This window comes from Schistocerca serialis, chromosome 3 (genome assembly GCF_023864345.2).
Source record: "Schistocerca serialis cubense isolate TAMUIC-IGC-003099 chromosome 3, iqSchSeri2.2, whole genome shotgun sequence".
NCBI lineage: Eukaryota > Metazoa > Arthropoda > Insecta > Orthoptera > Acrididae > Schistocerca > Schistocerca serialis.
The window spans coordinates 408,059,615-408,074,090 of NC_064640.1; the positions used below are offsets into that span (position 1 = coordinate 408,059,615).

The 14,476-nt window shown below is 41.1% G+C and overlaps 1 protein-coding gene across 1 annotated transcript in view; it reads right to left on the reverse strand.

Annotated features, from left to right (window-relative positions):
- Positions 1-14,476, reverse strand: part of LOC126470270 (hemicentin-1-like) — an 808,493-nt gene that overhangs the window by 491,244 nt on the left and 302,773 nt on the right. The window contains exons 16-17 of the mRNA XM_050098010.1: positions 11,079-11,228; positions 10,904-10,999 (exon numbers count right to left, since the gene is read on the reverse strand). Of these exons, the coding sequence (XP_049953967.1) occupies positions 10,904-10,999; positions 11,079-11,228 (246 nt within the window). The remainder of the gene's footprint in view (positions 1-10,903; positions 11,000-11,078; positions 11,229-14,476) is intronic.

Genomic DNA, 14,476 nt, shown 5'->3' on the forward strand with positions numbered 1-14,476 from the left:
CTTTGTCATTTTGCTTACTTCATTGAAAACTGTGCACTCACCCCACAAAATAATTATTTCTGAAAATCATGATCTTTGTATCCTGGCTCTAACCAAAATCCTGGTGCTTAAAACCAATAACACAATCATGGTTGATGTTTGTTCTAGTACTGTGAATTCAGTTGTGTTTGCTTCTATTCACTCTATTGTGGAAATGTTCCTGTTTTTCTGTGTCACCCAGTACATCAAAGGCAATCCCTCAATAGAAAAAAAATCATAGCTGCAGCTTATGTCAAATGACAGCAGATAACATACAGAAACTAAGAGAAAGAATAATCAACCAACAACCATTATTAATTCAGGAAGGGTTCCACAAAATAAACATGGACATGTGCCCATAGACCCATAGATGCTCTGCAGTGGCCACAGAGAGTATTGACTGTGGCACCTGTTGGGTAGCACACTGAGAGCAGGCCACAACAAGATGTACAATCTCATTGTTGATGCTGGGTCAAAACATGTGCCAATGGGCCAATAACTTGGTATGCAAGACTCCATCAATGTTCCTGATGTAGGATCTGAGGCACGTCACACCACTGGGCAGCCAAAATCACAACCCTAGATGACAATGTGCCTGTAGCTAAAATAACAACATCATCAAATACCAAAAGATGGTCAGAGAGGGCAAAACAGTTATGCAAAGGATCAGGAGCCCTATCCAGAGGGCAGTCTGGCCAGCCAGGCTGAACGAGGTGAACAACTTGACGCTAAACCAGATTGGTAGTGACAACCACTGCAATCTGGGAGTCCATAATAGGGAACCCTTTCACTGTGCATTGCCCCTCAACATCTAAGGAAAACAGTGGAGTTCATCCTGATCTAAAGTAGGATCCAGCCCCATTAGAAGCTGGGACACTGCATTGGTGTTGGCATGCTGTGCGGTGGGCTTAAAATGTATTTCATAGTTGTAGTGAGGCAGAAACAAGGCTCAATGCAGGAGACAATGTGCTGCTTTGTCTGGTAGTGAAGCAGAATAATTCAATGACAAAACTAAGGACTTAAGGTCAGTAATGACATGAAACTTAGACTCATAAAAGAACACATGAAACTTTTTGATGGTGAAGACAATAGCAAGCACTTCCTTTTCAACTTAAGACTACCACTGCTAACTAGAGGTGAGCATTTTGACATGTCAGCTGGTGGACACTCAGAACCATTCTCACATCGATGTGCGAGAATAGCCTCTAGTCCATAATGAGAGGTGTCTGTAGCCAAAACCAGGTGGTGGCCAGGATGAAAAGTAGCCAAACAAGGAGCATAATGCAATTTACATTTCAAAACTGTGAATGAACACTCACAGGCCAGCATCTACTGAAAAGGAATGTTCTCGTGGAGCAACGCATAGAGAGGATAGGCCAATACAGCTGCACCTGGAAAAAAATTTGTGATAGTAAGCAATTTTACCTAAAAATGCTTGGAGTTCTTTAACATTTTAAGGAGAGGTAGAGTTGTGATCGCAGCAATATGATGATGTAAAGGCTTAACACCATCCCAAGAAACTTTGAATCCAAATACACATTGCATGACTGAAAAAAGTGTGACTTGGCAAGTTGAATTTCAATCCTGCAGTATGTAAGACTGTGTACAAGGTGCATAAGTTACATAAATGCTCTTCTGTGGATGCACCTAGTTGTTCCAATCAATGCTGAAAAATGCCTGGGTGCTAGCCACACAAAACAGCAGAACAGGAGTGTTGATATTAGTACAATCCAAAAAGCATGTTAATCATGTGGAACCGTTTAGAATCCTCATCCAATGGATCTTGTAAATAGGCTTCAGATAAATCAGTTTTGGGGAAAAACTGGCCCACAGTGAGTTTAGCCAATAACCCATCCATATGGTGTAATGGGTAGGTGTCAGTGATAGATTGAGTGTTAACTGAAACTTTCAGTTGCCATTGAGGTGAAGCTGACCAGACAGTTTTCTAACATTCACAATGGACATACACCACTCAATATAATAGGTTGTATGACATCCAATGACCAATTCTGGTTTCATTTTATCATGCAAAGCTACTGGAATAGGGTGTGCATGGAAAAAGTGCAGCTGTGTCATAGGTTTCGGGGTAATGTGGGCCACAAAATTAGAGGCACAACCTAATCCACCCAAGAAAAGAGAGAACTCAGACCACAGAGAATCTCACTGCTGGTAAGGGACCTGGTTGGAAACTAGGTGCACCATATCCAAAATGTAAAAACCAAAAGCATTGAAAGTATCCAGACAGAACAGATTTCTGGTGCCCACATCATCTACTACCAGAAAATTCAAGGAACAAGCCACAGATTTATGTATAGCAGGATCTGTAAAAGAGATAATGCCAGAGATCCCAAATCCACTTAAGTTTATGAGTTCAGTAATTTTATGACTGCACCTATATCCACTTGTAGTTTAAGCACTTTGTCCATCAGCCACACTTCAATAAATAGCTTGTTATGATTCTTAAGCACTAGAGACACACAATTAACAACCACATCCATGTCCGTAGGAGGGAGCTGGAACAACACACAGACAATATATATCCTTTTATCCTACAGTTGTCGCAAGTCCCCCAGCACTCAGGGCATTTGGCCCTGTTATGTTGCACAAAATAGTATGGGCAAGAGGGGAGTGTGACTGCCGTTGCTGTGGTGGTTGTTGTTGTTGTTTTTTGGCATGTCATGGTACAGTGTGATGTAGGGGCCACCTTTGTACAGCTGCCATGTTGTCCTCCCCAGAGAACTGACTGATGCCCAGTGACCAGGAACAGGAGTCACCCCAGTGATGTCACATCAAGCCTTAATGTGATCACCAGTAGCACACATAACCTTGTGAGATTGAGCAATATTTAACACTCCAGCCAATGTTGGATCCTCATGCTGTAGTGCATGTTGTCATGCCTCCCTCTCAGGATTCAGCTGAACGATGACACCACAGACAGTCTATGAATCATCACAAATATTAGTAACAAATGGACATTTATGACTGAGGCTATGGGGTCTGGCTGCCCAAGGCCCACAGGACCTGTGGAGCTGTTAATGAGAACAATCGAACTCTATACACACTGCAATGACATGCAAGCATTTACAGTGATAACTTGGCAACAACTTACTCATTATGTTGAATGAAAGGGATGCAGGTTCCTGGAGTGGGGCTAACTGGCACAGCTGGTAGATCTAAGGAGAAATCCATGAAAAGAACAAAGCCTTACACATGTTTGTATCAGTGACACCAAAAGCAAGAAGTTTTGCAAGACATTCCTCAGAAGTCTTCCAGTCTTTGGTCGCATCATTGTAAGGGGAAAAGGATGGCAAATATACTGATCATGTGGAAACCTGCACAGCCAATGTGGGTGACAAGTTCATGATAGCAACCATAAGAGCCTGCTGCTGCTCACAGAGAGATTGGAGTGCTGCCTCCAAGGACAGAAGAACTGAAGGAACAACCAAATAAACTGAGCACATGAAAGCGAACACTACACTCATCGCCAATTGTATTGTACTGTAAGACCCAAACAACAGCATGGACACAATGAACCGAAGTTTAATCTTCTTCCACACACAAATAAACAACAGTTGACAACATAGAAACAATCCAGATGCTGATACAAGCAGCTGCTGATAGTAAATATCAACACAATATGAGAGCACGGCCAGCTGCATTGGGCTTATGAAGAGGAAGGCTCTGGCATATGGTGCATTAGCTGCTGTACCACATGCACAAATCATGTGGCTCACTGCAGGCAGCCTCTGTGGGCTGGCCCATACAAATGCTGTTGGAGGAATATTTGAAGTGTACCACACTGGTGGCCTGACACTATGGCATGTATTGAAGGGTAACATTTAGAGTTAGAGTAGAATGGAACTGAACAGAAAATAAGTAATACTGATATGAAGTGCCATCTGCCATGCACTGCACAGTGGCTCGAGGAGTATGTATGTAGATTCAAATGTAGTCTAACAAATTACAGAGTGTCCATAGTTAAAGTCCCAGTTTCAAAATGGTATAGAAAGAGAACCATTGCTCAGAATATCAACTCTGAACAGTATATTTTTGATGCAGGGGGAAACATCATGGGGATAAAATAAATAATGAAAAAAGAGAAAAAACATGAAAATTTGAACAATAGATGGCACTGTAAGTGTCAGAATATGCAAATCAACAGAAATGCAGCATGCAGTCATTGCTCTGTTTACATATGAGACACCTAACATGACTGTCACCAAGAAGGCTCATGCGCTGCTGGTAAAGCTCTTTTACAAGAAAGGTAACTGGGCACCAGTACCCCTGCAGAAGTTCTGGACACTTAAGGATATGAAAAAAAAAGGCATTGGTCTGATGTCTGCCAAGAATCTGGAGAAAATGATTACAAAATTCAAAAACATAAGCATTCCTTTGAAATGCAGTGTGGCAGAGGGAGGAAGGCAGTTGACTGACGCCTGTCAAAGATGTGGGCAAAGCATTGCAGGAGGGGTCGAGTGGTACTGTGCAAACGTGCAGTGACAGTGAATTGCCTGAACACTGGATATGCCAGGAAGCACAGTGGATAAAATCCTATGAAACATTCTGCATCCTACATTGCTATCCATACAAAATCATCCATGTTCTGGAGTTGCTTCCTCCTGACTGCTAGCAAAACAGGCATTTCCTCTGGAATTTCTTGCTCACATGGAAGTGGTCAGTTAATGGCCATGGAAGATTCTGTGGGCAGATGAGGAGCATTTTCATCTGCAATGACATCAACAGGCAGAACTGCTGAATATGGACAATGGAAAATTCACATGCACATCAATCAGTACCACCACTTCATTCTGCAAAGGTGACTGTGTGGTGCAGGTTGATAGCATTGTTTATCATAGGCCAGTATCTTTTCAAAGAGATGAGTATTGCACATCCCCTTATCTACATCATCATTGGTAAACACCATGAGAGTCTTATGAACACCAAGATCATTCCAACGTTTCAACAGTAAGTGTGTGTGTAAGATCATTGTTATGCAAGATGGGGCTCCTCCGCACATTTCACAGCCAGTGAAGCAGCAACTGCAGAGCCATTTCAGAAATGCTAGAACTATCAGGCATCATTTTCTTACAACCCAGCTGTCCAGATCACCTGATCTTAATCCACGTGACTACCAGCTGTGAGGTTAATGGAAAGATGTGATCAGAGACATTCTACTCTGCTGTGGAGCATGCTGTTTCTTGATTTCAACTTGTGGCAGAAAGCAGTGGACAGCATATTGAACATGTCTTGTGCAAGTCTCACGAGAAGTAGAGACTGTTGTCATTTTGATCTTTATGTGGTTTCTGATACAAGGAAAATTAAAAACAAGCATCATTGTTAATTTTATGCAGTTTTTGACCCCAGGACAATTAAAAACCAATTTTTCCCATCCAGGCTGGTATGGCCTTGCCATGTTGGAAGGGCTTACCTAACTAACAGTGCCACAACTGTTGACTGCTGAAGTTGTGAAGTCATGCCCATTGAACAGTATGGATGCTTTAATGTGCAACTCAAGTCATAGTCATCAAATTACAATTCATCTGTCATTTGTAGATGACCCCATTTATGTTAAGACACTTACAGCATCATCTATTGGCAAAATTTCCATTAATTTTTCCCCATGACATTTCCCCCTGTGTCAATCATATACTGTTAAAATTTGACATAATTGTGGACAGTGGTTCTATTTCTACAGTGTTTTAAAATTGGAACTTTAATTATGGATACATTGTAGATAATATTCAATGCTAAGTTGCACAAGCATAGCATACACATTTCTGGAATGCATCTTCTCTCCACTAGAAATCTCATGGCCAACTGTATGTCACAAGTCACCAACAAAATTTAAGTCTGATGTATTTGTGGGCCACCTGAGTGCCTCAATTTTGGATTGTTTAGAAAACCAAGTCATAATTCACATACTGATATAGATGGGCTGGTGAACACATTAGTGGACATTGCAGTAATCCTCTTTGGATCCATGCTACATAATACATATAAAAGCACTAATCAGTACTTAAGAGTTCCATTCATGCAATTGCTGTAACTAGTAATTTTGTGTGTGCATCGCTTCATAGTTCACGCATGAAGTTTGTGCTTGATTCAGCCACTAGAGGCCACCCGGCCTGCTAATATGGCAGCAGTTGCATGGACAGCCTGCTGGTTGATCCCCCTGATGGAACTAGTGTCTCTACACGCCAGAGTGCTAGGATCCACCAGCTGCTTGTGTATTGCTAAGTGTGTGTACCTTGTCTTGCATGTGTGTGTACTGTTCAAGCGATAAATTACAGTGTCCTTGGGTGAGAACACTTTTTGCTGATGACTACGGTATTTGACTCCATGTGTTAAACTTCAGTCATTAGTCTTTTGAGTTTAATTTCCACGGAGGTAGTGTTTAAATCTCTTCTTGAGCAACAGCAGATGCTGACAGTTGTTATTTCCAGTTTAACGATTACACTGGAACAACCTGTGGCCCCACCAACAATGTATCTGTTGCTGTTCCTTGCGTACGGCGATGCAGCAGAAGACTGGGACACTTAAATAAAGTGCCTGTGGCAACATTTCCAAGCATTTGGAGTAAAAGACGTAAACTTGTGCATGGCTCTGTTCTTTTCTTTGATTTCACCTTGTGTGCATCAGTCGCTGTGTCAACTTGCCCCCTAAAAAAACCCTCAAGTCTATCTTTCAGTCAGAAGTGTGAGTTATTTTCTACCTTTCAATATAAACATACTCCATTATTGCTGCTTGTGTGGAGTTTTACCACTGCTAAAAGCAGCCAAAACAGTGATGCAGGGCATGGACAGCAGAACTACATGGACTCAGCTATATTTGTATTTCTGTGACAAATGTTCATAAGGAATCCTATGCAGATCAAATGGTTTGTGATGAAATCATATGTTTTGCTCCTGATAGGAAAGTTCAAGAGTGAGCTCTGCAGTGTGAAAATCCTATGCTTAGAAGTATTGAATGTAGCTCAGTCATTTTAAAGTTCTACAGGCTGCAGGTAGTCAGACAGAAGCCTGATCCAAAGTTTCAGAAATCAGTTTCTCTCACTGCTCCCAGCTTTCAGTCAGATTGTAAGCATACAGGTAATTGTCATTCGTGACAATAACAGTCTGTATCACAACACTGACAGCCTCATGCTCTGCTGCCTTCATGCCCATACTGTTTCATTCATCATGAACAGACTGCATGTCCCAAACATTGGGACACATTGCTTCTGTTTGTAACTCCTTTCCAAACCTGAGTGAGGATGAAATGAACATGGGTGTGAACAGTGTGTCAGCAATGACAGTGTCTCAAAGCAAGTTATACAGTGAAGAGTGTGTGTTTAACAAACTATTGAGAATACAGGTGGACACAGATAAAGCAGCAACATTGGTGAATGCTCAGACTTATGTGGAATTGGTTTCTTCCATGCTGACTTAAGTGTGACAGAGGCTGATGAGTGATAACAAACAATGGATTCCCATTCTTTGACAGTTTTCTGCACCTATGACTTACAAGGCTATGGTTCATTCAATGACATTCATAGTTGTGGACAATGTTTATGCTGAAAATCTGTTTGGTTTGGATGCTTTTAAACTGTTTGTATTCTCCATCGATGATGAAGTGCATTTCGTTTCTGATCAAGTTCCATAGCAACAGTTAGATGCTCTCTGTGCCAGATTTACCTTTCAATTTTTCTAGGACTGGGTTGTGCAACTGAATTTGAGGCTCATATTATGATGAAACAGTCCTGCTACCCCCATTTTTTCCAGGTCCACGTGGCACAGGTAACCTTACAGGATCAAGTAGAAGCAGAATCAGATCGTCTTTAATCCCTTGGCATTATTCGACCTCTTTCTACCAGTAAGTGGTCAGCAACACTCATGATTTTCAAAAACCTACCAGTAAGTTATGACTCTGTGGTGATTTTAAATAATAGATTAATGCACTGTCAATCATTAATACCTACCCTTTGCCATATCCTGACAAGTTGTTAGCAAAATTAGTGGGGGCGAGGGGGGGGCGCATTATTTTACAAAGACTGAATTTGCAGAGGCATAGTTACAGCTGTTGCTTGACAAGGAATCTAAATGCCTTCTACTTGTGAATACCCCATTTGGGCTTTATCGGTACCAGCTTTGCCTTTTGGTGTGGCAAGTGTAGCAGCTATTTTTCAGTGCTTCTTAGAACAACTTATTGCATCAATTACAGGGTGCATCAACTATTTGGATGACATAGTAGCATCTGGTGCCTCTGCAGAGAAACATTTGCTCAATCTTTGTCCTCTGTTTTCTGTTTTACAGTCTGCAGGGTTAATCTGCAATTTGGTCAAGATACAGTTTCTTCAACCACCCATTATTTATTTGGGTTTTGAAGTGTCATGTGCTAGCATTAACCCATTGCGCCAGCATATTGATGCTATTGCCACACCCCATGTCCATCAAAAAATTACAGTCATTTTTAGGCAACATTGCATACTACCACAAATTCACACTGGATGTTGCTATTGTGGCACAACCACTCTTCAGCAGTTCCACATTTCTTATAGGTTCACCACCGTTGGTGATAGGAGGTTGATGGAATTGTTGCAGGGTCATCAGCCCCAGACTCAGCTCCATCTGCTTTGGTTGATGCCACACCTTCTGACGGCACCAGTGCTGCAACACTTCCAGCCTGGCACAGCTGTTAGGGATCATGAGTTAAGCCCCAGGCCAAAACGGGTCCTGGCGGTTATAGAAAGAACCCATGCCCAAAGTCTCTGCATTGTCCACATGACTGAGGGGAGGGCATCATGACACTTCGACCAGCTATGATCTTACGTGGGCAGTTGTGCACCAGTGCATCTCTACTGCCCTCACGTCCTCCATCTGCCCAGCCGTCACCTAAACCGTGGCTGGTGCACTCATCCTCTCTGCCACCACTGCTGCTGCTATGACAGCCAGTGTCGCCTATTCCACCGCCTTCACCTCCTTCACCAGGGTTGGATCCAGACATGATGAAAACTGTGACAGCATCGCCTCTCTTACCATATGGCCTCTCACAGGGGGAGCAGGTGATGCACACGTCCATGCTGGTGCCACTCCTGATGCTTCGCTGTGGTGGCAGCATGTCACATGACTCAACAAGCTACACTGACCACAGAGGAAATGGACGTGTGCACAGTGCTCACTTCTTCGTAAAGGAAGAGGAGTGCTGTAACTTGCAATTTTATGTGTGTGCTGCTTCACACTAAATGCATGAAGTTTGTGCTTGATTCAGCCAGTAGAGGCCAACAGCCTGCTAGTACAACAGCAGTTGCATGTGCAGCCTGCTGGCTGTGCCCCTGTTGGATATAATGTCTATATAGGCCAGAGCACTAGACTCTGCCAACCACTTCTGTATTGCTAATTGTGTTGTACATTCTCTTCCATGTGTGTGTACTTCTCAAGCAAGAAATTACAGTGTTCTTTGGTCAGAAAAACAATGATGCACATCAGCATCATTAACCATCTGCAGTGTAACAGAGCAATACAATTGCTTAATGTTCAGGTGGCAATGCAACATAGGTAGAATTTTGCTCCTTGACATCTATACTGACATACTAATTTAGCTCTCAGCATGTAAAATGTCTAGTTGTCACTGAAGATTGCATGTCTCTAGTCTGGTCTTCACCAGAGATGGCATAATCATTATCGTGTATTTTATAATCAAGAGAAAGAAATCCCTTTGAGAAGGCTCTCCTGTAGGATACACTAGGTTCCTTCAGCAGCCACTGAATACAGTTCCAAGATCCAAGGCAATAAGTACAATTTTCAAGCTGCACAAGTTAAAAATAGTCATATTTTCATGGCCATGGTTAGATGGCAAGCACAGCTTTAGTACATCCACATTTACACAAGTTCACATGCGAGGTTCACAGATGTAACAATCAATGTAACTCACTGCAGTTGTGAAATGCACTGTTGTATGCAGATTTCCTCATGAGAAACACTGAGTTGAGCTGCAAAAGCCCAGAATAATTTGCACAGTTGTAGCTTATTTGGGATTTTTAGCACTGAAGGTCAGGCATTGTGTGGGCAGGTATGCAAATTTGTTGCATTCTTCCCCATTTATTATTTAACTTCACCATCGTGAATGAAAGATCTGAGCACTGGTGCTGAACTAAAATGATTATTTCGCACTGTATCAAACAACTGAGTATTGGCAGAGACCCGTGCACCATTTCAAAACACACACAGTCTGCAACATACCCTAACTGCATTAGTTATAAGTTTGTTTCTCTTCAATTTATTGTGATATTTGTGATCTGCATAGCAATCTTATACTAGTCTACAACCTGTGTGCTGTAAAATGTGCACCACACCTGAAACAGTGTCCAGCAAATCTGATCTATTTATGAGCAATTAAAAGAAATTCGTACATCCAACACTTGATGACTGTTCAAAAAACTTGTAATAGCAAAATGCAATTCCATAACCTAAACATGGCACATTAAGTATTCATGTCAATGAGAGTTAACATTGCTCATTACTCTACTTTAAATGTTAACAGCAATTGCAAAAAGTGAAAATGTTGTTATCACGGCAATGTCTCATTCATTCCGAAAATGGAATGACTGAAAATATGAAACATCATTCTGATAGCAGAACACCAAATGAAATGTTACTTTACAAAATGGTATGATAGATGACAAACATTGATCAGAAGCAGTGTTGGGGAACAGACTGTCACATCTGAGACTGCAGCTCAGCTGTCAGGTAGCCATCATTAGTTTGTTTATCTGGCCATCTGTGGATCAACATACATACTGTTCTGTGAATGGCCATCTTTCCTCATACTATCCTGTGTGTTCCAGCCAGAATTTTCCATTATTGTGCTACTATTAATCTGATAATACAGTAGCACTAGAAATACTTACCAATTCCAGTTATTTTTATGGGAAAATCTTTCTTTACTGATCCATAACTATTTTCAGCTGTGCATATATAAACAGCTTCATCATCCAAAGTAGAATCTGGAAAGCAATGCATAGATATTTAAAAGCTGAGATGGTTCAAATGCAACAGGAAAGTGTCATACCATGTTATACATACTCATTATTTTTAGTAATCCAGTCTCTGTTTGGATGAATCTTTTGGAATCTAGTTGTTTTCCATCCTTTCTCTGCCATATGACTTTTGGATGTGGTATTCCGGCAGTCACACAGGGAATAGTTGCATCACTTCCAAACTCCACTTCGACATCTGAAAGTATGAGACAATAGTTTCAGTGTAATTATTAAAAGAAAGAGGTCAAATTTAGCTTTAATCTGTGATGATAAGGAAGCTTTCTTTATAAAAAGTGTGAAAGAAATTGTATAGATTACTTAACAATTTCTTTGCTACCAATGTTTTCAAATGTTTTTGAGAAAGCAATGTGGCACATTTCAGTTCCCAGTATCCACTGAACATGGAATTTATGCTTCCACTAATCATGAAAGAGCACTAGAAAAATTTTTCTTTGCAGTTGAGACAAATGCTATTGTGAAAGAGGTGGAATGTAATTTGTGTGATGTGATTAGCGGGGTGGTCATTAACATCAGCTTGTGGCTTTCAGAGAATGGATTGACATTTAACAGCAACAAAATGAAATATATACTCTTTCTGACATGAAACTCTTGTGAAGCACAATCTCACTGTCCTAAGTCTGTCAAACAGTCTTTGATGCTAACCACTTTAAATCCTTAGAACTGAGGGTAGCTGGAATGCTTATGTAGAAGTATCATGTGCAAGATCTTTATGCAGGAACTGAATGCTGCTATCTTCACTACATGACTGATCTCCACGGTCTTTTACAATGAAACATGAGGGACTGTTTACATTGCTTATATACACTCTACTATCAACATTGAACATTATCTGCATGTTTCACAATTTTTTGTTTGCAGTTTCCTGGTGCATAATCCTGAAGCCATTTCGTTCTTGAAGTCGTATGTGATGATGCTCCAGAATCAATGATCCACTCATTCTGGTTGAAATCTGACATACCAAGTAAACAAAGCAATGTCTTGTCTGCTCCCTTGGAACCATCCTTTGATGATTCTTGCTTCTAAGGATAGTCAGACTTGAAGTGACCATACTTCCAACAATTGAAACATTTTATTTTCTTCTTTTCTCACTTGTCTTTGGAGAAACCCTGCTGTGATTTCTTACAGTGTTTTGTAAATAAGGCACTACCACCTCTATCTTTGTACAACTTGAGGTATTTTTCCATACCTCCAATTAGCAACTTTGCTTTGATATTTTATGATGTGAAATTTTCATCATTGTGCTGGACTCTATACCCAAGTAGTAAGGCTGATAAGCTTTTTGTAGACATCTAAGTGTAATGAGTGCTATTAGTCTATCATCACCTAGTTTCTCCATGCTCTGAAGTCTCTTGGCTACATCCAGTACATGAGTGACATACCTCTAAATATTTCCTTCAAATTTGGGTAATGCAGTATTGAACAGAGCATCCCAGAGATCCATCCATCTAGTTTTATTCTTACCGGCAAGCTGGTTTTCCAGGTTACCTCAAGCTTCCTTTGCCTTTGTTGTATTTTCCACATGTGCATACAGAGATTTATCTACGTACAAAACATACCTGTCCTTCTCTGCATTCGCAGCAGTACTTGCACCTTTTGCATAATCCCACAATTTTTCAGACATTAGAATGAGTTTCATTCCAATCTTCCTGTGTTGTAATCATCCTTGTTTCTAAGTTTTTCTGTCACTGGAGTAGTGGTTTTGGTCAAACTTTCATTTGAAGACATTTCTGGAAACCCAAATTCGCTGGCACTAAATCACGTAACTGATTTTTTTTTTTTAGAACCACCTAGGGTTCAAACACCAAAGACTTTTGACAAAACACAAATCAAAACAAGTATCACTGACAAAGTCGTCACATAAGCCAAAATGCTTGTTCAGTTATTAATCTTCCTACCTGCACAACATACGTAGTTCAATGCACAGATTTACCATTCTGATCCCAGAACCTGTTAGCACAGTGAGGTTTGTGGTGACAAAGATAAATAATTACTCTGTTGATAATACTTGTATTCACAGAGAACATATTACATGGTATACACAGAAACAGAAACTAATTCTCAAAGATAATCCATACCTCATAGACATCAAGGACAAAGAAGAAATAAGGAGCCATATTACCAACATAACAACACTCCTACCCCATCAATTCTATGCACTAGTCCTCCATCCTTATATTACACATTCCTACCATCCTCACTGTCCAATGTTTTCCCCATCAACAAAAATAAGGTTCAAATGGCTCTGAGCACTTTGGGACTTAACGTCTGTGGTCATCAGTCCCCTAGAACTTAGAACTACTTGACCCTAACCAACCTAAGGACATCACACACAGCCATGCCCGAGGCAGGATTTGAACCTGCGACTGTAGCGGTCACACGGTTCCAGACTGAAGTGCCTAGAACCGCACGGCCACACCGGCCGGCTCCCCTTCAACACCAGACTCAATCTCAGGGCAGGTCCTTCCAGTCTTAGTGCCAGGAAAGTGCTTCTTTTCAACATCAGTGTTATGGGATCATGTTTTAAATGTGCACTAATTGTGTTTCATTTTACCTTTTATTATTACCATTTTTAACTTACAAGTGCAAGAAGTCAAATCTTTTGTATAGATAAAAACGTCTGTTTTATTTTCACCTATAAGAAATTTAAATTCACTGTAAATATCTCACCTTTCTGTTTCTTGTTTCTCTTCACAGTTAATTTTTGTTGTCATTTGGCTAAAGTGCTCGTTGACAGTACTACTGGCAGCCCCTCCACTCCCCCCCTCCCCTCCCCCAATACCACACCAAACTTATCACAGTGAAAGCAAATATCCACCCTCATAACACCCATACTACACATCGCCCAAAAACCTGGCTGTCTACATAAACTCATCCCTTCATTTCTCTTTGCATAGATATGTTAAACAAGCAACAAATCAGCCTTTTATTTTTCAACCAATGAATTTTATTTTCTGCCAAGGATTCCCATATGCCAGGGCAAGAGGGGGCCGCAGAACCCCCCCTCCCCCCCCCCCCCCACTCCCTCATCCAGCTCTTGGTGAAGGGAAAAAATATAGTGTAATCAGGTAGTTTCTCTTCCAAGAAAAAGTTGGTATTACATTGGTTTTTATGAGGGTAGAAGTAGAATCTTTTATGGCTACTTATAAGTCTCCATTTGTCTTCCAGAATATTAAAAATACGTCATATGCTCAGGTTTGCCCTTCCCCCCCCCCCCCCCCTCACTGCCACGCCCCCCTCCCACAAAATATGGTACGGGTGCGCTTGTCCACATGACACCCTTGTATGCTCACCTGTTTATGGGCTATCTAGAAGAAACCTTCCTAGCCTTCCAAAGCTCCCAAAACCTAGCATGGTTCAGGTTCACAGATGATATCACCCTAATCTGCACTCGGGGCCAAGACATCCTACTGACATGCCTTCACA